Raw genomic sequence first — 24,564 nt, forward strand, 5'->3', positions numbered from 1 at the left:
ATATGCTGATATAGTGAATGTACAATGTAGCTGATACAATGTAATAGACTACGGTGGGCTGTGCAAGGGCCCAGAATTCCCAGCAAAAGAGTAGACAAAACTATTTTCAGCAGAAAATAAGGAAGAGGCCGTATAAAGTTCGGGGTAAACCTCTCTGTCGAGGGATGAACGTGCAGCTGGTGTTCGACAACCCAGGACCGGCAGTACTGGAAGATCATAATTCGTTTGCGTAGGATCGATAACAGACCGTCTGTCGCAGCTAGAATAATTAAGTAAGAAACGCCGCCAGCAGGAGATGTAGCAATATGAAGCGCAAGAAACGCTAGTTCGAAAACAGACGCTAAGGAAGCCTGCAAATCGTAAGCGAAATACGTATCTGTCAAGAATAAAATATACATAGTAGGTAGAATTAAATTGGATAAGTTTTCTTTTTATTTAATTTCCAGGTTTCGTATTCTACTAAGACGCTCCAAAAACTTCAGTCAAGAAGAGCTATACTGATCACATATAACGCAAACGTTTTACAAGAAACTAGAGGTAAACGCATTCAGCTTGGTACCGCGAGACGAAATTGTCGGAATAACAATAGGAGTATCTTGATAAATAATTGTATGTTAACCGAACATAAAAGTAGCATTTCGATAAACATTGGAATTGGGTATATGAGAAGGATGAAGACGTCAGTGCAGCTAGTGGCGGAAATGTGCCACCCCGAACGATGAGCGAAGCTAAGGATGCTTTCTGAGAATTGAAAACAACAAATCCACTACAAAAGATGCAGTAATGATATCGGAGCGGAACTTGCCACAAACAAGTTTGCCGATTGTTTGCATCGACTTGTTCTCAGGTGCTAAGATTAAGTGCTGTTTCGACCAAAAATGTTGAAATTAAACTCAATCTTCACACGTTATCTACACATATTTAACTTACCGTAAAATTACTAGGGTACTCCTTATGCTGCTTATCCTTGTGAGCATCATCGATTTCCGATTTGCTAAGTGTTAGCAACAAATTTCCTTCGGCGTCTTCTAAAATAAACAACAAAATGTTATCGTTAGTAACTTACGCGAAAACAAACCCAAAGTCTTCTGCCAGAAGGGAAACTAACTTGACGCCATCTTATCCACAAAATACGTATTAAACCAAAAGTGACATCGTTTCTCTTTGCGCAAAACCAAACTTTTGACAAATTCGATTTTAACATCCCCGGCCAGTGGCATGCAATAGTCAAGCTTCGTCACTAAGCTGTCATCGACACGTTTAAACTCCGGCAGTGGCAACGGGTTTTGTCCCTTAACGGTGATCGTGCCTTCCTTAACGTTAATCGGGTGCGACAGTCGTATTTCGCAAATCTACAAAGGATCACGTTGAGCGAGTTAGAACGAATCACACATACCATAGCTCCTGCGGAAGCGATTGCAACTTACGTATAACGTCACCGGGCGGTAGGTTTCACTGCTCCTAAGCAGTGTCGCGTAGTACTCGACGTATCGTCGTTGGGACGGAATCGTAACGCCCTTACTGTCCCTGGTGCGCCTCTGGCCGTAGTAGTGAAGCGCCTCAGCGGCCGTATTGAATTGCCGGCTGTACAACAGGTAGCAGCATATCATGGTACCTGAAAAAGGATGTTGAAAAAACAGAGATAAGTATATTCGGTAGTCCTACTATGCGCAAAGAGCATTTATGAAATCCTTAGTGATGCAATACAAGGTAGAATTGCATATTTACAATCGTCAAACAATTGATAAATAATATTGATAAGCGAAATGATATGAATTAATTTCATAATGAATTTATGAAGTATTTATTCAAATAACTTTCAAATGTAGAACACTCAGAATCAATGTTCAGAGAACACGTTGCTAGGTTGCGGGTGGCATGTGTAATAAAAACATCCGCGCAAGCGGTCGAGATAACCTTTGCAATGACTATTCCAAAAGGTACCTCTACCTCTCAGACTAGTTGGCTAGGCTAACTGACATAATGGTGATAACGAATGAAGATTACAGCTTTAGTAAATAAAATTATCTCCACGAGAAAGTTTATGATCAACTTCCTCAATCTCGAGTGCCATTTGGACGTTTTAGCCTTCCTGAGACTTTTCTCCATTTTTGAATGATTACAAAATAGTCAAGTTTTTCTGTGACCGGAGAAAATTTTTGGTACAGGTTAATATGTACTCTAGTTTTCCGTAATTTGTGTATGCTTATATAACAGTTTGAACTTTTACTTTTATAATAGTTTTTATGACTAATTTTTATTTTTAGATCACAAGCTATTATAGTTACTATTATCCGGGGATACTTGCAACACTTTTGAACTATGACTTGGTATAACTTTCGAAGTGCACCGTTTAGGTCCAAGTGTAAGTAGCCAAAACTTGTATAGTGGTCAGTACTTTTGATTTATGATTATGAGACAAAATATCAACTAAATGAATCTGTAGAATGAACCGAAAATAGAAGTGTTGCAAGTTACCCAGTAAACGGGGTTACTTGCAACACTTTTCTGATTTTGCGTTTCTTATGATTTTAAATTTGATTTCAAACCACGAATGAGTCTTTTTAGATATTTTGAGTATATTTGTAGTAAAACAAGTAATACTGCAGGCATGCTTTGTTTCCCGATTTCATCCATAGCTGTTTTAAAGATATTCGGTGAAAATGCAGCATGTAAGCGCATCTTTATAAAACGTTATACACTGTAAAAATAATTTTTGGTGAAAATAAAAAAAACTTGAAATTTTCAAAACTTGATCGCTTTTAATTTGTCCATCATGAAACTTTTAGAAACAGTAGTAGATATTACTACCTTTAATACAACAAAAAATAAAATTTTTAAAAAATCAACTTTTTTAGATATTTACCTTTTTAATTTTATTTTCTGTTTTTTGTCAACAAAAAAAATTTTTACAGTACACATATTTAAAAAAAATCTAAAAAGAAGGGTAATTTTATTATCTACAACTTTGCTGAAGACACCATTTCGATTAAACCAACCATTTTTCCAATATAAAATATTTAATTCGTTAGTACCATTTTTGGTTAGGCCCTTTTGATAAAGCAGTCGAGATCTTAAAAAAAACATTGATACGGTAAAATGACATCTTTTTTAAGGAGAATATCTATGCAAAGTTTCAGCTAAATCAAAAATGACAAATTAAAATCGTTTTGCGAAACTCCGTGGAATCGCTCAAATTTTTCATAAATATTGACAAAATTTTAGCTATTTAAACAGTTTAATCACTACACCTGATGATTTCATATTATTAAAATGGTTTTAATAGCTAGAGTTTTGTCAATATTTATGAAAAATTTGCAACTGTCCAGGATTAGGCCCCGTTTGGAATATGGTGCTTGCACGGTAAACACTAATGGTCAGCATCTTAAGTACGAAAGCAAACAAATTTTAATCATTCCAAATAATGGAGTTCTACATTAAAAACTCGTTACTTGCAATTGAATGCATAATATAAATCATAAGATAACTACTTTTATATCATCCTTATACAAAACAATCCTTCCCTTGAGAAAAACTGTCGTTCAATAGAATATCAGAAAGTTCTCTATAACTTTTTCTCGGTTCTTTAAGGTGTTGCCATCTTTCAAAGACTCATGCGCGGCGATAGGATAAGGTAATATTTCAGCTGTGCCAATGGCCGCACACTCGAAAATATCAGGAAAAATGCAAACAACGATCAAAACGTGCAGCATTTTATGCGAAGATCGATAAGGTTAATATCGATACTTCGCGAACGATATGTCGAGGGTATCGATAAAGCAGCGGACTTGATATCGATATTCAATTATCGATACTTTTGGGAATTTTGCCCAATGCTCTGCTCATTGTTGAGATCCATTCTCGTATTGGGGTTTACCCTTCCTTAAAAGCTTGATCTACTTTACCCACTTATTCCTCGCTGCCAGTACTATCCCATATTATAGCCGTCCCTGACGAGGACTCATTCGTACCTCTGACCAATATACACTTAAACTATAGGAGGGACATTGGCACTGCCAAGAGGCTTCAGGGGGTAAATATAGAATTCAGCATGAAGGAACGGTAAATGAGGGGCCTGAGAATGAACCCATGCTAAAGTCACTTGACAAGGAATAGCTTGATTCTACTAAGATTCGAACCCACGGCCACTCGCTTGTCAAAGCAGATTCGATAACCTTGCGGCTACGGAGCCCCCCACGAACTTGTGTTACATTTGGGGCTAGTTTTTCTGTTCCTGCGTTTAGGTTTACAAAAAGTCCGGATAAATTTGGTTTCTAACCAAATTAAATGAGAAGTGGAGTCAGAACCCTAAATATCTCATCAATTTAAAAAAATATTCAGCTTTGAAAAGAATGTATTAGTAAGACCGAACGGGAAATACCATTAAAAATTGTTACTGATAACTAACATTTTTAGACGGTTCCAATAACTCTGAGGTTTTGTGAAATAAATCACCAAAATCCCCGACAAAAAACGTCATTCAGATCGGAAGAGTTTCTTTGCTGACTATGCGGCAGATAAAGTGAAAGAATACAAGTGAAGTACAACATCACATAACTTGCCAGAATTATTGTGAATACCTTTTAGTACATTGTATAGTCATTTGAACTAAAAGCATACAGACACATCCGTATATATTTTCTTGTAGAATTCCTTTCTACAGACGGCACTTCCGGTTGCTGTGCACCTGCCTAGAGCTACAACATGCATGTTCTGGCAGGGCAATTCCGGCTATCGCCGCTAAGGGGGCCATGAACCCTTTTCAGTCGTTCCTGCTAAAAAGTTCAAACATGTGTCTGGCTGGATAGCAACCTAGCTCATGGCATGCCGGTTCATTTTATGGAAAACAAAATGGAATAGGTACGTGAAACCCCCCGCCGGATGAAAGGGGTTCTTTTGCATGCCATTAAACTTTCTGGTCGTATTTTTATTTAAGGATTACGTCTGTGGATCAGATTCCAATGCAGCAGGGTGGTACCGCTCGCTGCTGGGAGGAGGGTTTTTATGCTTTTGCGCTCTTTTCATTTGTTTTCCCGATGGCACACATAATGGCAGACACAGTGACAGGAGGAGAGAGTGAGAGAGCAGTTAGAGGGCGCGAAAATGTAAACAGCTCAGCAGACCTGGAACGGGTTGGCAGTTTTGTCTGGCAGCTGCGCCGCGATAGCAGTCCAAGTGGAAAATGTTTTGTTTCCCGTCGTTAGTGTTTTCATCTCGCGAAAAGGACTGAATAATTGAAAAGATCTGTATGAGAGAAAATATGTCATTGAGGAGTGCTGCAGTCATTCGCTGCCGGTTTGGTGATATTCCTTTGTGTTTAATCATAAAACAAGGAAACAACTTCTTACAAATAACTATTGTTGAAGAATAAAAGGACTTCCAACTTTATTTTTAAGTAAAATAAAACATGACAACAAACCTTTTTTCGGTCCCCTTAATATTCGATTTAAAGTGGAATTTCAAAGAAAATGGTAAAAAATTTCGACACGGAAAATCTCACCAGAAATGACCGCATTTGAACCCACTTTTGCTATCTCTGCCTTTTGCAGTGAACTTGAACCAAACCTGATCTATTTATAATTTATCGTGAGCTGAAAACCTGTATCTCCGTTATGCCTACAGCCATATTTGTTAGGACAATTAAATTAAGAATCGCATCTCACGGCCGACTGGGAGATTATTATGCACCATATCGAAATAGAATATCATTCATCATTTGCGAATGAATTGTAGGTAGAATGCTATAAAATGATTTCCTTGCAGTAGTGCAGTTGCAACAGAGAATAGGAGCATTCTCACCTTTCAAAGTTCAATAAGACACATTAAGTGCTGGAGCTGGTCCGGCTATAACCGGAGACTCACGAACAAGTTAATTGCTTTAAATACCGTATTTAGGCTTCTTAGCTGTTTGCTCTTAGTAGGGATTTAGCTCGATTCGAGCTGAACAGTACTGACACTGCCAGTGGAAAACATTAAACAGCACACAGTGTACCGTTCCTATTTGCCACTGAGTGGAAGTGATACTCGACAGCTTATTAATGATCACCTTTGTTTGAAATGTAATTGCTTAGCTCAAGGATCTTTTTAGAAGTACATAATTTGAGCGCAGGTGAGTGCATTAGCTCGCGAATCTGTTCTTCCTGTAGGCTCCAAACCAAGCCCTTTTCCGGATAAGAGCGAGCGGTACCGCTCATATCGCTAAACTAAACATCGACTGTCGCTCTGAATCAATTATAGGTTTCGCTGATTTATGTCCGTTTGTTGTAGATATGTTTTACCGTACGTTTTGCAAGAACGACAAAAAAATAATTTGCCTTTCTCAAAACAGACTACGATTAGGTGAAACTTACTTAACATTGCAAATTTCCTTAATGAGAACTCAAAATTAAACTTTCACTCAATATTTAGTGAACGGGACATAACACTAATAGTTCTTACAAACGGATAGTTTACCTTTTAAACCGACCGGTTTCGGGAAATATGTTTCCCATCAACGGGGTGATGTCCAACCGTTGATGGGAAACCTATTTCCCGAAACCGGTCGGTTTAAAAGGTAAACTATCCGTTTGTAAGAACTATTAGTGTTATGTCCCGTTTACTAAATATTGAGTTATCGGTTCTTACGTTGGCATAAAAACAGTTTTTGTATTAAACTTTCACTAGCGGAAACATTCGAAGAAAAAAAAAAGTTTCAACTCCGACTCGTTAATCAGACCGACATCAGCAACGTGCGTATAATTGAGAAGGACTTCCTACTAACCTGTTCTTCCTTTGCCAGCTTTGCAGTGTACGGCTACAACATTTTTACTATCCGCTCGTAAGTAATCGTCAACGTCTTTGCAGAACGAATTGATCAGTTCGATGTCCGGTGGGTTGTGGTCCTTAAAAGGATACCCGGAGTAGCACTGTAATTAGAAGAATGGAAATGGGATTAAAATGTTGTTTTGAAAATAGTTTATTAGGATGATAGAGATAAAATTTCCCAGTCGGCTCAGACCAAAAGGGATTTTAAAGAGAACTGTTTTCGTTAAGTTGTCATCCGGCATCATAATGACGTGTCCGCCCAACCGTAACCTATCGACTTTCACCAGATATACGATGGGAATCCCTCCAAGCAGTGCCTGTAGCTCCACCACTCTCCGCTTGCAGTTTGTACTCCGCAAAATATCGTCCGCAGTACCTTCCGCTCGAACACGGCAATGGCGCGTATGTCCTCCGTGAGCAGCTTCACGGGGTCAAGTCCATAAAGAGCTACCGGTCTAACAAGGGTCTTGTACATTGTCCGCTTTCTACGAAGACGTATGCTTCTTGATCGTAGCGTTTTGCGAAGAGTAAAGTGGGCCCGATTTCTCGCGTCGCTGGATCTCTTTCTTAATGTTGTTGTCCGCGGTCACCAGCGATCCCAAATACACGAACTCATCTACCACTCCTAGCTCGTGGCCATCAACGGTTACCGTCCGTGGGAGGCGCACGTTAGTTTGCGTAGATTGCCTCCGCCGTCGTAAAGTTCCTGGCTATTATATCAAAGCCAACTGCAAAGTCTAGAGGATGCCTACCCTTGGTGAAAATCTGATCACCTCTCCACGAGCGATGTTGAACAGTATGCAGCATAAGCCGTCAGCTTGTCTCATCCCTCACCACGTCTCGAAGGGACTCGGGAGTGTCCCCGAGATGCGCACGAAACACATCACGCGACCCAATGTAGCTTTGATCAGTCGCATCAGTTTATCCGGAAAACCGTGCTCGAGCATTATCCGCCATCGATCGACTGTATAGTATGCTGCTTTGAAATCAACAAAGAGGTGATGCGTTGACGCGTTGAACTCCCGACATTTCTGGAAGATCTGTCAGATGGTGAAAATCTGGTCCATAGTTACGCGACCCCCCATGAAGCCCACCTGGTAATTCCTTGCGAAACCCTGTGCTATCGGTGAAAACCGGCGTAACAGGATCTGAGAGAGTACGTTGTAGGCAACGTATACCAGCTTTGCTTTATACCGCATTAGTTACAGCAGCCGAGTCGAACACTCGTTTTGTGGATGGTACAAACCACTCCTTCCTTCCATTCCTCCGATGGCGTCTTCCCCTCCGTTTTCGAGGTGTGAAGCACCTATCTTCTCGAAAGAAGGCAGTGCCTCGGTTTGACGTATCCGGTATAGCAGAGCAAAGCCTAGGTGCTGCATTCCGTTACCAAAACTTGACCTTCTGTTTTTATACGACAGATTTCGCAGTAAGCTGTTAGAATACAGGACAATTGCAGGGCCAGTTGTTACGATCCTATTGACTCTAACAGTCTCTCCCAGCCGAAAATCGAACATACGACGACTGACTTATTAGGCCAGCGTCATACCTCGAAGTCCACTGGGAGGCATCCATATCCGGCATACGGTTGACAATTTTAAGCGTACATATACTACTACTAGGTGATGGTCAGAGTCCAAATCCGCACCATGTAGGAAACGTTTGGTCGCGATGTTAGAGAAGAACCGGCCATCTATGAGAACATGATCAATCCGGTTCATTGTACGTTAGTAAAAAGGTGTTCATACATCGTTGACCGTTATCGTTCGTGTCGGTGTGTAGGTTATAGGGTCCCATCCCCGTCTATATATCACTTCCCTACCGACCGGGGCGTAATGACGATCTTGATGTTCCATGGCGAGCAGCTGCCGTACATTGCTTCATAGAACGCTTCCTTCTCATCGTAGGGTTTACCTCCGTGTGGGCAATGTACGTAGATGATGCTGTAATTAAAGAAACGATCCCTTATCCTCAATAGATAAATTCTTTCGTTGATCGCCTTCCAATCTTTCACGCGATCCTGCATTCTGCCTACAAAGCCCATTCCCAGTTTGTTGATGCAAGCTGGGTCTTTCCGCCGCGGTTTTCCAAAATTTCTCTCCTTTGCGACAGATTTCCTGCAGAGTTACGTGGGATGCCGAGTTTACAGGGTTCGAGCTGTTCGAGCAGCACCCGGTCGCCGCGATAGCGATCTGTATGTCCTTGTTTCGTCGCCTAGGTCGATGCCGAATATTTCGATCCGCTTATTGCCTTGAATTTTCGTACTAATTGATTCAATTAGATTGCCTTAACAGGGTCATGCGCTGTTTATAAGGACAGTTTTCAAAATTATCATTCATTTTTCCTACCTTGCTAAGAAAATTTGTTTACATTTTAATGAAAAGGTACATTTCCAAAGAAAATTTCCAACATGTCTATTCCACTTTTAGGATCGTAAATCTGCTATGATATTAGAACCAACCGGGAAGTCACTCCTTAATGTTCACCCAGAGTTCTAAAGGCATTAACTCACAGCAGTGTGTTTAATATGTAACGCTCATAAATTATGCAAACAACATTCCGTTCATTGTTCCCGAATAACCCCATCCGAGGGCTGTCGTCGAAAGGACCGGCTATCAGCTATGAGACTATGTATTGAAAGTATGTAATATATCCAGGCCGATTATCAAAATGTCAAAATCAGCTGACAGAGCACCACCCAACGGGGTGAACTATTCCGTTCGCTGTCTCGAATATCTATCGGCAGCGGCAATGTGGCGGAACTGTGCGCATGTGTACTGGCCAAAATGCTAGACAAACTGTTGTTGCCGAGTTGTGTTTCCAGGCACAAATTTCCTGCTTATAGCATTATTTATGTCGATTCCCTCCCTCCGCCACTTGTAGCCGCGTCTACGGAAATCGCAAGCAAATAGTAGTACTGGTTCCACCGCATCGTTCTGTTCGAGGACAGACAGAAACGAATTATGGATGAACAGTTTGTAAAGCTGATGATATATAATGACATTATATTAGTTATGTGGGCGAGTTGAAAAGAAAATACTTATGTAGGATCGTTCGAAGTTGCAACCGACTGTTGAGGAAGCGTCACTACAGTTCGTTGCTATTGGCGAACGTAATATCCTTTATTTATGAAACATAAACTTCACAGCTGAATGGTGATTAATTAATTTTAATTCATTGAAGCTATTATAGCTTATTACAATTTTAACAACTAGAGCATAATAATAAACTAGATGATTAGTTAAAAAGTATCACACCATTCAGAATTTTGTACATTTCAGTTTGGGTGCACATAAAAACAGCGGGATTGAACAATTGCTGTGCACAAACAAACCAAAACGATAGTAATAAAAATTATTATCAGTAACTCCCCAACCCCACCAAATTACCAAAGTTAACGAACTGCACAGAACTTACGACCAGCCGCAAAGTAGCACAATTATCCAAGGGAAGCCTACATGAGACAATTGATTCAAATGTACGCACAGATGGAGCACACGAGTTGGAACACAAAGCGCGCGGCTTGGCAACAACCCAGGTCTAACTGCGTTATGCTTTCAATTATCGTAGCCTCGTGCCGAACAACCATTTGTCATCGTTTTGATGCAAGACCCGTAATTAATTTGGAACATTTCGTACTTATGATGGCATTGGACTCAAAGCGACGGCTTTTTCATCCTACATATACACACACATATGAACTTTTAGGTTATCTTTTTGTAGATAACTGTCAACCTGTATTGAGTAAGATCAGTATAACATAGTAGGGGTAGTCACGTAGCGCTTGGTATGTTGCGTAAACAATGTATTCCGTGTATATACTGCCACTATTCGTTTAACATTCCCAGTTTCTATGGAGATGGAACTGTTATGCGAATAGCGGCAGTATAAATACGCAATACATCGTAAACACAACATAACAAGTGCTACGTGAATACCCCCTAATGTGTTCAGGAAAACCGATATGTTATCGATAAACTATAGGCTAAAGATATAAACTCGTTACGGGAATAAATATATGAAGCTTAAATCCAGAACACTTCATCTGAACTCATTGAGTTATCGGCAAGTTTCATGAAAAGATGCTATCGAATTTTGAGTGCTTTGACTTTGTTCTAATTTAGAGTACTTGTATATTTTAGAAAAATTTTGAAATGAGTTTTGTTAAAACATTGCATAAAATATATCTCGACCCCAGTGGGCAGCACGAGCCTCAACACCGCATCGTACATGGCATTCCAGAGCGTAGGGCCGAGAATCGAGTCCTGTAGAACACCGGTTGTCACTTTGTACTTCTTCGCCCTATCAGCCGTGTCGTACACTAGCGTCCGGTTCTCGAAGTAGCTTTTAAGTAACTTGCATAGATGGACCGGTAACCGGTACTCTCTTCCTATGAAGCGCTAGCGTGATCGCATCGCACGATTAGAGGCTTTTTTGACATCGATCGTGATTATGGCATAATACCTGTAGCCCCGCCTCCTCTGTTTCATGGGCTTTACGGACTTGACGGCATCGGCAGTAGACTTCCCCTTGCGGAATCTAAACTGGTTTCCGGCTGAGCAGATGCACCCATCATCTTTTTCATCATCACCTGGTAAGCACCACTCCAGAAGTTTGAATCCGCATCATGGCATAGCTTCGGAAAGTAGGATTTCTTACTACCTAGCCTCTTTGTTTAGCGCCAACCTGGTCACTCTAAGCTTGACCACACGCGCTTCGACATCCACTGCTCTATGGCATCTGGAACGGAGGAGATCGATCCCAGCAAACATTTTCGTACGTATATCAAAGTAACAAATATGATATATGTACCGATATATATCTAGAAAAATCGCATTCGATGCACGAAACCAGCATATGCGTACTGTTTTGGAGGCAATATACATACTGCAAATTATATGAAAACAATTCACATTCATAAGTATTTGCATATGATGAAATCCGATTTAACATGATTAGTTCCATAATCCTATACAATTCTGAGACGAAAATCGTGTGTGGATCAGTTACTATCATGTTGTACGAATAAATGTAAACTAGGGTGCGCTTTATTAGGCTTTATGTACGATTTCGAGTTTGTTTAGCGATATTTAAGATGATTTTCACACATAATTATACGATTTGTGGTTTGCTGGGATGGTCTCGTCCCACCAGTATACAGAGCGACGACCATTCGTTGGCTGCTCAGTCGTAGGCATGGTTGTGTTGCATGCACGTGTCAGGACATTGGTCAGCTCATGGGCACTCATGTTCGAGCGGTGGCAATCTGAACTTTTCACCACCGCCCGGTCGAAAGTGGGGTGATCGGCTTGCCCACTGAGCGAGCTCAAGCAGTTGGAGGCTTGCTTCCCGTGCTTCAAGCATGGGCATAAGGCCTGGTACTGCAAGGGGCCAGATAGGAGTCACTTGTGCAGGAGATGTGGCAATGCTGACCTTAGCAAGAGACTGCGCGGAGCCTCCCAAGTGCTTGATCTGTACCGGTATACGGGACGCAAAGCACGTAACGGGAGGTGCCAAGGCCGGTGTGCCGGCGACCAAGACATGTTCATAGTGCAAGTGACACAACCTGAACCTGAACCACTGCAGCACGGCTCAGCATCTGTTACACCAAGCAGTTTCTGAGTCGGGTGGCCTTGGTCTTTTCCATTACGGCATCTTCCTACGGGTTCGCATTGACGCTAGCACATAACCTTTCAAAGCAGCCTCGTTTGCTAGCTTTTATCCCACGTATAAGCGCTGCGCGTGTAACAAGTGCTAGTCGACATTCAGCCCTGCCTTCGTCCAAACGGGCTCTTTACATAATTCTCCTCGCACGAAAGGACGCTCCGCGGAGTTCCACAGTTTCATCTGTCCACCAGTAAGTCGGTGACCTCCCATACCTTGATCGGCCTTTCCTAGCCATGGTGGCGTCACACGCTCGCGACAGTACCTCAACCAAATTATCAGCGTTCGGATCGGGCATACCGCAATCATCGCACTCTCTTCGGATCGCTTCCACAAATACTTCGGAATCGAAGTATGATGTCTTCCATCCACGGGTGGTTGGATTGTCGGCTCTACCCTCCGCCTGCCGCCTCGTTATCTGACCGACGCCATAGCGGACCGCCTAATGGTCACTGTGAGTGTAGCCATTGTTTACCCTCCAGTCTTCTATCAGACCAGGACTGTTGAATGTCACGTCGATGATAGACTCCGCACTATTCCTACTGAAGGTACTTATGGTGCCGACAACGACGATCGACGATTGAGCTTTGCCACAGTCTCAAGCAGAATCCGACCCCTAAAGTTCGTGCGACGACTTCCCCACTATACCGCCCAAGCGTTAAAGTCACCCGCCACAACCACCGACCTTAGACCAGACAGCACAACTGATACCCGGTCTACCATTCGCGTAAACTGCTCGACAGACCAACTCAGCGGAGCATAACAGCTGCAGTAGAACACTCCACCCACTTTAGCAACAGCAAATCCCTCGTCTGCGCAAATCCCTCGTCTTAACATAACATCTTGAGAACCAGGAACCTGCTTGTCGTCCATATAGCCGCCGTCCCGGACCTATCCGATACCCAGTTACCGTTTCCGGCAGGGATGCGCTATGGGTCCGAGATGATTGCAATGTCCGTCAACGACTCAGTAACTGCTTGGTACAACAGCTGCTGGGCCGCGTAGCAGTGATTCAAGCTCAGTTGCGTTACCTGCACTACGTCCGTGTTTTAGTTGCCGGCGCGGCTGCCGAGCACTTCGGGCCTCCTGTTGTGTGCTTAGCGTCCCGTTGGCCGGTACATATCAGGCACTTGGGTGGCGCAGTACAGTCCCTCGCTATATGGCCCGTACCGCCACATCTCCTACACAAGTGGCTACGGTCTGAGCCCTTACAACTCCAGGACCTGTGCCCTATCTCAAAGCACCGGAAGCAGGGCTCCGGCTGCTGGAACACGCTCAGTGAGCATACGGACCATTCCACCTTCAGCTTAGCCACTTTCAGGGCTGCATTGACGTCTACCAGTGGAAGTCTTATAGTTGCTACCTGGGTTCCCACCGGTCCCTTGCACAGACGAACTGCCTCGGTAGTCACCATCGCGTTACATTGCTCCTTGAGAGCTCGTGCTAGTTCGCCCGCTTGGGTGATCTCGTCTAGGTTTTTAAGCTGGAGAGTCATCTCGGGCGTTAGTGCGCGGATCTGCACGCTATCTCCAAGGACCTTTTCTGCCAGCACTTTGTAAGCAGAACCCTTTTCAGTGGCATTCTTTTTGAGTTCAAGGATCATGTCGCCTGTGCGAGAGCGGTGGATATTCCGCACATCCGCGCCAAGACACTTCAACTGATCATGCCCTCATGGCTTTTAAAACTTCCGAATATTTCGGCCCCTCAGTTTTGAGGATAAGGGCATCGCCTTTGCTCCTCTTTTTCCTGCCGACTTTCGGTAGAGCTCGATCCTCCTTATTTTTCCTGGCCTTCTTCTTTTTGACCAACTCCCACTGGTTGTCGGACGCTAACAGCGTCTTGTTACCCTCAGTGGGTTCTTCGGTTGGCTTACGGCCCTGTACTATCAGGCGCTTCTTCGGGCCCGTGGGGGTTTCTTCCCCTGGAGACTGCCTTGCGCGTTTAGCGGATGCCTTGCTGTCGTTAGACTGCTCCGTAGTCGCGAGGGCCACGGTATGGTCAGCCATTGACGGGCAGGCATCCGTTTGTGCAGACCTCGAGACAGGCGTCTTTTCGGTCTCTTTCTCTGCCACTTTTACTCGCGCTTCGAGTTCACTGTGCTCCTTCGTCGCAGCACGCATGGTGCTCCGAGACATGAGCAGACTTTGTTTCAGGTCCTTCGCTAAGGTGCTGCGGCCTGCCACGAACTCGATAATGGCATCGAGCTGATGAGACGCCGCTACCACTCTTGGTAGCATGTCTCTCTTGTCCGGCGTAGATGCAGCTGGAGCGACAGGTGTGCCGTTTCCTTTTCCGCCACGGATAACAGCTAATAAAACTATCCTCCTTTGGGGGCTTTGGACCCTCTGCTCAGGTTCTCAGTATTTTCAGATTCATCGAACATGCTTCTACCGAGATCCGTCATTTGCAGGCGGAGAGTTTACACTCAGACTTCGCATGAGTGCCGCCTTCTCTGTCCGCATATGAGTTTCCGCCGGTTGTCCGATTTCCCCTCGTCATATAGGCCGTTCTGCCTGCTCGACACTACCGGTGCTGGAGACTCGTGGATGCCATCTTGTCTGTCACTAAGACAGCCGAGGTTGCAACCCAGCGTACGAGGACGGGTATCCGCTATTGCGCAGTTATCACGCTCGACGTGAGAAATGCGTTTACTAGCGCTAGTTGGGACTCCAAAGCCAACTCGCTTTGGAATGTCTACCGCTGTCGCCTGTACAGTAGAGATAGTCGGGTATGAAAATTTGAATACCCGAACCCGACCCGTACCCGATTAAGAAAAAAATTAAAGACCCGTACCCGACTCGAACCCGCAAGTTTGCTATTTTTGAAACCCGAACCCGACCGCAACCCGAAGGATACGAGACGGGCCCGGGTACCCGACCATCTTTAGTGTTAAATGTGGTCAATAGAGATACCCGACCCGACCCGTACCCGGTTTCAAAAACAAGAATTAAAAACCCGTACCCGACCCGAACCCGCAAATTATTTTTTTTCAATACCCGAACCCGACCCGAACCCGGCGGGTACGGGTACGGGTGCGGGTTTCGGGTAAATTTTCCGCTACCCGACCATCTCTACTGTACAGGATACTGGAACATTATTTCCAGAATCACGTGCTATGCTACAACACGGAGGAGGATCAGAAGTTCGTTCCAATCACCGCAGGAGTTCCGCAAGGTTTCATACTGGGCCCGGTGTTGTGGAACGTCATGTATGACGAGGTGTTGCAGCTAAAGTTCCCGGTAGGGATGGTGATTGTCGGCTTTGCGGACGACATCACCTTGGCAGTCTACGGTGAATCTATCAGAGAGGTTGAGTTAACGGCTGCACAGTCTATAAGCATTGTGGAAGATTGGATGCTATCTAGGAAACTGGAGCTAGCGCATCATAAAACGGAGGTTATTGTGCGCGGAAGGCACTATTTCGTCAACGCGGTGCTTAATACTCCTGGGAGTCACGGTCGACGAAAAGCTCAAGTTCGGGAGCCACGTCGACTATGCCTCCAAGAAGGCTTCAACAGCTATTTCGACATTGTCTCGTATGATGTCTAATAGCTCTGCAGTATATGGCAGCAAGCGAAGGCGAAGCTATCTTGCCAAGCTGGAAGGCACCTATCGTCTTATGTGCTTGAGAGTGGCGAGTGCGTATCGCACAGTTTCACATGACGCAATCTGCGTCTTAACGGGTATGATGCCTATTAGCATCATCATCAGCGAGCACGTAGAGTGCTTCAACCAACTTGGAACTAGAGGCATACGGAGTACCACAAGATCGGCCTCGATGACCACATGGCAGTGGGCATGGTCTAATTCCACAAAAGGTAGGTGGACACATCGACTTATCCCGGAACTATCCGGGTGGGATACAGGCGCCACGGCGAAGTCAACTTCCACCTGACACAGATTTTGTCAGGGCATGGTTGTTTTAGACAGTATCTGCACAAGTTTGGGCATGCGGGGTCCTCTTCGTTTCGCGGGCGCGAAAAGCAACATGATGGCAGTGAGCGGACAGGACACTATTCCGGATAGCTTAGTTCAAAGGATGTCTTCCAGCTCGGACGTCTGGGTAGCGGTCAATGCGGCTACAAAACCGCTGGAGAGCCGATCAACGGCGAATAAACAGCCTAACTACCATAGTCCAGTAGTCATCTAAGAGAGTGCGTTAAGCACAATAGTCCCTCCCTGAAGTAATATCGCAGAGGTGGTGCCAGGGGGGATTGGAGGCTGGAGACTCGAGTAGGGTTTAAGTGGGCCTGGATTCTCACACCCCATTAGGGGGGTCGGGATACCTAATCCCACTCCCTGAGTTGTCTTCTCAGGTGTCTGATAGTACCGTATCTTCTAAGGTGCTAAGCAGATTTCCCTACTCGTAAAAAAACACCCTCACTTTGTGCTGAATTCTGCTTTACCGACCATGAAGCGTCTAACCGGGGGCTGGTTATCAGAATGATACTTGCTCGTGGTGCGAATGAAGCCTCTTGTCCAAGGACAAATTATAACACGTCTCCCTACTTTCTGGCTCTAGAGCTAGATTGGTTAAAAAGTAGTAAAAAGCGTAGAAGGAAAAAAGGGGTGAAAATACCGACACTTTAATAACCGACACGGATAATAAGCGGTTCGCTCACTCTATAGCGATACTGCAATAATAACGAAGTGCGGAAAAACACCTGGATAAGATCACAATAGATCAAAAATGCTGGTCGTAGTGATGATATCCATACCAAAATAAATGTTTTTCCAAACTATGAATACAAGTAGTATTTTTCTGTTATTAGTAGTTATTCTTTTGACCTCAAAGAAGCAAAATTTTGATTTTTCCTTGTTATTTTATCAACTATGTCAGCCAGAACAAGAGCAAATTAGGTGCAACACCTCTTATTAAGTTAATTATCTTATTGAGATTTGTACTCCTCGCATATATTCTTTAGCCAGCGGGTTTCAATCTAATTTTTTCGAGTTTGAAACCAAACTTGATGCAATTTTGTTTTCCGTTACTGCTCCCACTATGACGCGATCTCAATTTATTAACGATTTCATACAAATCTAACTTCCTGAAATGACCTGCTGTCGTTTCTTTACGCGTCGCGTTCGCTGTTACATACATACAACGATATCACAAAAATGATGCTTATGATTGTAGCCCGGAACAGCGTACGACTAATATACGTCTATATGCACTTGACTACCGGCCGAGGTAGCGAATGCCAGTGCACTAGGCGCGGCCGGGTGAATGCGCGCTCTGCTGACTGACCCAGGCAAGGCAGAATCATCCTTTATCTTAATCTGTTATCTACTAAACTGTCTAGAAAACCCATTGTTGTAATCTACTTCGTTTTCCGGACTCGTCGAACACTTCGCCGGTGCGGTGGCACGTGGTACACATATACAGTGCATTTAAGTGATGTGCTGACGTGCATCTTTACTCCGCACCTTGGAAAGTAGCACGTCTCGACTTGACAGCTTGCTGTTACACGTCACTTACAGCAGTATCGAGGAATTTAAATCGCATACCATCATATGAAACAGCTGTGTGATTCTATTTGTATTGGGAGCAACCGAGAGCAACCAAGGAAATGCATAATGACAGCACAGTTGCTAGGCGCGAAGCTTGGTAACTCCAGCAAGAAATCAAAAAAGTGTATTTGATCAATCGACGTAGAATTACATAATGGTTGCCGGGTACACTATTGATAGTTCTGGAACTAGAGTTTACCTTGACCCAACGATTCAGCAATTATTTCCATCTATCTGCGTGAATCAATTCCGTAGGTCACCACGGCCAACTGCCGTTATTGTTATTGCCAGATGACTAGTTCCACTGTTCAAGATAAGTTGTCGTGAAATTTACATAACCAAACAAAGTTAAAAATTAACGTGCACATACGATGAATCTACAGCAATAGCAATTTCCTCCTTTCCAGTTTCTGAGAGAAGCTGTATTCCATGGAATAGTAATAATAGCGATAGCACAGAAATTGCGCAATTTGTATCAATATTTAACATGCTAATAAGCTTTTGCGTAATCACAGTGAGCTTTGCTCCCGAGAGTCAGCCCACTCACATGAGAAATATATGGTTCAATTTCCTACCGCCATTTCCTATCCTCGTGTAACATTAGTGGCATGTGTAGTCGACCGATTGTAATCGGTGTGACATCGCTACAATCAACACTCAATAGAGTTCAGCATCTAAGCTGGAAAGGCCTTTTAAAAATAAAGCTTATTGCGGAGAAGTTTCTATTTATGAAAGTTAAAATGCATCACAAAGAGCGGCGCTCTGCACACGAAAATAAATTTAAATCGTGACCAATAAAAACTAATCTCGATCATTTGAAAGTACAAAGCAACAAAAGTACACTGTAGCTAAGTGTGGAAGCCATCAGTCACAGAAAAAAAATGGGCTCTTTAGGTCTGTACACTGGAAAGAGCGTACAAAATCCGGTGCACGACGGGTGCAAGCTTCTGTGTTAAATACTACCGAGCAGGTTCTGAGTGAGGCTTTTTGTTTCCGAAAAGCGACCACATCAGCATATAAATTCCAATTTGAATAAGTGCGCAATTAAACCTAATACTATTCATCGTATACGTGAGCTATCTGTAAGCTGCTCCCAGTTTCACTTTCAAAATTTATTACTTCATTGTCTAAATGCAGCTCACCGACAACGACGGCCGCGGCGGCGACCGGCCGTTGTTAATTGGATGGAGCGGCGCGTAGAAAAATGAATCAGGTACCTAACCTATTGTGATAGTGGCAGGCTAATGCGTAAAATTAAGTAAGCACATCGATAGGTATTAACACAGTATACCTGTGTAATTTTGATAATCTAAAATTTCGATCTAACAGTACCAAAAATAATTTTAATCGAAACTGCATAAGTGTATAAACTTTTAGATGACCGAACACGTGTCATGAATCAAATAACTTTTTTTTTCTTCGGGTCTGTGAAAAATTACTAGTCAATGATGGATATAAAATTGTCTAAATTTGTCCAATTCAAAAGTATACAGACCAGCATTTTTGACAGAAAGTTTTGAAATAATCCAAATAAAGGGGATCGATAGTCAAAGTTACCCCAATCTACGGCGTTATGAAACGCACCGGCGATGAGCATCAATTACGACGGTATTAGGGAGAGGCGTAACGAAACGTATCGCGAAATTATGCACCGCACTTTGTATGTAACTGTAACTGTATGCATATTCCGCACCGCACACGTTCACCGGTCAATACTGCTCTGCTGGCAACCGACCGTATGTGCACGTGTATGTTTGTGCGTTAAAAATTTTCTTTTGTTTTATTTTTGTTCAGAAAGGCTTTACAATCATATACAAACCGACAAACGACAATAAATAATCAAAGTTGTTTCGAAAATTAATTGATGTGTATACCTATCACTTAAATTGCAATCCGAGAAGCTAATTCATAAAAGAAATCAAGAAGATTTTGTTACTTTCGATAAATAAGTACACCATAATAAATTTCGTATTTTTTACAAAAATTATTCGTAAAACAACATTTGTAATGTATGTTAAAAAATTTCATACCATTAGAAAACATTCGTAGAAAAGAGATGATCGAGCCGTAGGCTATAAAAACAAAAATTCATAAGCTTAATTTCCATGGTAAATGTCGTTATTACGAATGGTTCGTATTTGTTACTAGAACACATTCGTAGTATGTTTTGCACCAGAACGCATTTGAACCATGTTTGTTTTTGTCTGGTATTGCTATCCACGAGATTGGGCTGTGAAGATTGTGTGTAAGAAAATATACTTGTACAATTTTGACCTGCTTAAGGTGAAATTAGTAGACATCGATTGTGCAAATTTCAAAAGCAGTTTTTTGTTTGAAATAAAAATTCTCTTCATGAGAATATATTCGCTGTGTTCAGATTGGTTAAGAAGAATGCTGTGAATACATTTCTATAAACAGAACCCCACTTTTGGGCCCAAAAACAGATTCCGAAATTGGTCCTCCAACGAAAAGTTAATGACTGTTAATTTTTCTTTAATAAGCAGCCGTCGTGGTTCTGATTAGTATTGAGCGCAACCGCATCGACACCCGAGATATCAATGTTCGAAGGCCGATATTGCGATGTATTTTATCGAAACTTACGACGTCGATATTACGCTAAATTGATATTTTCATCCCGATATTGTTTTGCAAAACCGGGCTACACAGTTGAAAAAATATGGACTGGAAATAGGCCATAAATGCTTAAGAATCAGCAATTCAGAATTGACTTGGAAAAGGCGATCGACCGACTCAACCACGAAAACATCTGGGGCGCACTTAGGCGTAGAGGAGTTCCAGGAGAGCTAACCCATCTCATCGAGGCTCAGTACGAGGCGTTCTAGTGCAAGGTTTTTCATGACGGCGACTTGTCCGACCCCATAAGGGTTACTGCTGGCTTGAGACAGAGCTACATTTTATCACCACTTCTGTTTCTCATCGTTATGGATGAGATATTAGTTGGAGCAATTGATAGTAGACCAAATCGAGGATTGCCTTGGAATCCTCTAACGATAGAGCAGCTAAATGACCTCGACCTAGCCGACGACATTGTCTTGCTCGCACAACGCCGAAATGATATGCAGAACAAGTTAGATGACCACTCCGAGTGCTCCCAAGCAGCAGGTCTCACAGTCAATGTAGCGAAAACTAAGTCTATGGTAGTGAACACTGACAATTCCACCAACCTCACAGTAGCGGGACAACAAGTTGAGCAGATAGACGCCTTTCAATATCTTGGTAACCAGACAACACTCGATGGTGGTACCAAGACCATCCGCCGCAAGAATCAGGAAGGCCGGGGGTGCCTTTGCAGATCTGCAAAACATTTGTCGCTCAAACCAGATCACCCTACTTACGAAAACCCGAATCTTTAATTCAAACGTTAAGTCCGTACTGCTGTATGCCTGCGAAACGTGGTGCCTCTCAGCGGAGACAACGCAAAAATTGCAGGTATTTATTAATCGGTGCCTGTGATGTATCATTCGTGCCTGGTGGCCTGACAACTGGATATCCAATGAGGAACTCCATCATCGGTGTCATCAACGGCCAATAGCCACAGAAATTCGTGAACGTAGGTGGAAGTGCATCGGACACACCTTGAGGAAAGGAGCGAACGAGGTCTGCGGAGAAGCACTCGACTGGAATCCACAAGGACAGCGTAGAAGAGGTACACCCAGAGGCTCATGGCGACGCAGCTTAGCAGAGGTTGGAAAACTCGCAAAATGAATAGATACACCGAGCATCGGCAACGGTTTTTATCATGATAAAACAGCTACGCGAGTGGTTCAATTCGCCTATAACAATGAGCAACATACACTCACGCTTCATAGCATCGCTGAATATACGAATATCGTGAGCAACGCAAAAGTGCGATTTACCGTCTTCTGCTGCTTGTAAAGCCACTAACACTCCTTTAAACTATTCCCTTTTCGTGGTAATATTATTTTGAATACTTTCCGGCGTCCCCGGGTATTCTATATCCGATAAATCGAACACACTCAATGTTCAATATTCAATTTTTGAACGAATTCTGATGTTCACATTGAGGTTCTGTTCGTGATAAAATTCAAAGCTGATGCGTGCATTATCGGCGAGGCAGGCGAATAGTGTATGTTCATGAGGGATGTTCATCGATTCAAATGATCACTTTTTCGCGAATTCTCCAACCACTGCAGCTTAGCCAACGACATCCGGGCTGTAGACGAGAACCTGTCCTGGTGACAGCTAAAAGCCATGGCGGGTAACCGTCAGCAGTGGAGATCTCTGATTTCATCCCTTTGTTCTGACGGACCGGCGGACATGGACTCATAAGTAAGTAAGTAAAATTCAGAATTGACCAAAGAGCACACTGGGCGTTGGCGGCAGTAACAAAGACTTGCCAGCTTTTTACGCGCCATAATAGCGGCGACATAATACATGTTCATAAACCTTGCACATCATTTTTGACATCTCTGTTTCCGACAGTCTAAGCATCGCCGCGAAGCTGACCACGACTCTGAGGAGGAAAAATTTCCATGAAAGATGTGATTTGTCCCATCTACAAAAAGGGCGATCGGCTGGATTACTGTAATTACCACCGCATAACGCTGGTCAAAGCCACCAGCAAGGTGCTCTCCTAGATTATGTTACGTTGTCTATCCCTAATGACAAGAGAATTCGCAGGACAGTACCAGGCGGGTTTTATGGGACCCCGTGCCACTAAGGCCAAATTTTTACTCTCCGACAAATCCTCCAGAAATGTCGGCAGTACAAGAGGCACGTATATTTTTTGTGGAATTCGGGGCCGCATACGATTCAGTCGAGCATGAACAACTATGGCAGATAATGCAGGTGTGCGGTTTTCCGGAACTGATGCGGCTGAAACAAAGCTACTATGGATCGAGTGATGTGCTAGGTGCGCGTTTCGAGAGCATTCTCGAGTTCTTTCGAATCGCACAGAGGGTTGCGGTAAAGAGATGGACTGTCCTGTGTGTTATTTAATATCGCTATTGATGGTACGATCTGCCGAGAGGTAATCGAAACGAGAGGAACAATCTTCGGCAAGAGTAGCCAATTCCTAGCCTTCGTAGACGACCTCGAAACTATTACCAGAAACCTTAGGATGCCGGAGGCAATCTAAGACGGAGGCTAGGAGGATTGGGTTACAAATAAATACATCGAAAACCAAATATATGGTAGGAAGAGGTTTCAGAGAAAACGTTTGCCTCCCACGAACAGTGACTATTGACGACGATGAATTAGAAGCGGTTGATGAGTTCGTATATTTGGGATCTCTGGGCACATAATAATACGAGTAAGGAGATTTAACGACGCATTCAAGCTAGAAGTCGAGGAATTACTTTTCCCTCCGAAAGACGCTTCGATCAAGGTGTATACGCTGCCGCACAAAGCTGACGATATACAAGTCGCTAACCAGACCGATAGTCCTCTACAGACTTGATACAGTAATTTTACCTACGGAAGACATACATGCACTTGCCGTATTTGCACAAAAGATGTTGCGGACTATTTTTGGCGGAGTATAAACGGATAACGGAGAGTGGCGTAGGCGTATAAACCTCGAGTTGCAGACACTACTTCCCATCGCACACCTGGCTCAGGTTGGTCACAAGAGGAGGAATTTAAGCCGGAGATTGGACAGTTCACCCGCCTTCAAGAACATAACCTAGTACCTTTTTGCTTTTCCGTTCTGATAGACGTTCTGATTGACGGTCGGCACATTTAAGATATTATCCACGTCAGAGCCTATCGGGGCGCTAACATTGATTCGGACAACAACTCTATCACTAACATTAAGCTCCGTCAAAAACTTCTGTGAACAACATATATGTATACGATTCCGACATCCGCCACGGTATAATTTAACACGACTGAAACAACCGGCTATCGCCACAAGCTATGCGTTATGCCTCGATGCCATGCTGCCGGAAGAGTGTGAGCTGGACGAAGCCCCTCTTACGAATTGTTGGAGTGCCGTGAAAACAGCCATCAACAGCGTAGCGAAGAACATCTTAGGTTGTGTAACACCAAATCGGCGTAATGAATTGTTTGACGAAGAGTGCCAGAAGATACTGGATGACGTGGGTATTGAAGCTGCGTAGAACCAGCAGAATTCGAAACAGCAAATTCGGCTCTTCCAGGAGAAGAAGTTGGTCCAAGAGTTGGAGCGCGAGGAACTGGAGCAGCTGTAGGGGGAAGTCCTGTTTGACCGGACAGGCCTCTATGCCCGGACATTAGCAATTTCTCAAAAACAAGGAAACATAAAATTATTTGGAAAGAACAGGACAGGACTTCCCCCTACCGCTTTCACGACACACGGAAGTTCTATCAAAGACTCAACGAATCTCGCACCGCGGGCGAAAGAGATAAAGATGGAGGTATAGACAGACGACCGTGTGGTGATCGAAAGGTGGAAGCAGCACTACGATGAATGAAGTGAAGGCGGAATACAGTGATAGTGATAGATGTGAGGTGACTTCATTGGTGCAGCAAGCAACGGAGATGTGCCACTTCCAACAATAAGGGAAGTTAACCCTCTAACGGGCAACATCGTAAAAACGATGTGATCAAGCAAATGACATCATGAAAG

General features: G+C 43.5%; 1 protein-coding gene across 6 annotated transcripts in view; it reads right to left on the reverse strand.

The window, feature by feature from the left end:
• LOC128744612 (uncharacterized) overlaps window positions 1-24,564 on the reverse strand; it is a 115,681-nt gene that overhangs the window by 17,891 nt on the left and 73,226 nt on the right. For all 6 annotated transcript variants that reach the window (XM_053841750.1, XM_053841746.1, XM_053841747.1 and 3 more), the window contains exons 4-7: window positions 6,761-6,905; window positions 1,428-1,615; window positions 1,109-1,352; window positions 931-1,028 (exon numbers count right to left, since the gene is read on the reverse strand). In XM_053841750.1, coding sequence (XP_053697725.1) covers window positions 931-1,028; window positions 1,109-1,352; window positions 1,428-1,615; window positions 6,761-6,905 — 675 coding nt within the window. The remainder of the gene's footprint in view (window positions 1-930; window positions 1,029-1,108; window positions 1,353-1,427; window positions 1,616-6,760; window positions 6,906-24,564) is intronic.

This window comes from Sabethes cyaneus, chromosome 3, assembly GCF_943734655.1.
Source record: "Sabethes cyaneus chromosome 3, idSabCyanKW18_F2, whole genome shotgun sequence".
Taxonomy (NCBI): domain Eukaryota; kingdom Metazoa; phylum Arthropoda; class Insecta; order Diptera; family Culicidae; genus Sabethes; species Sabethes cyaneus.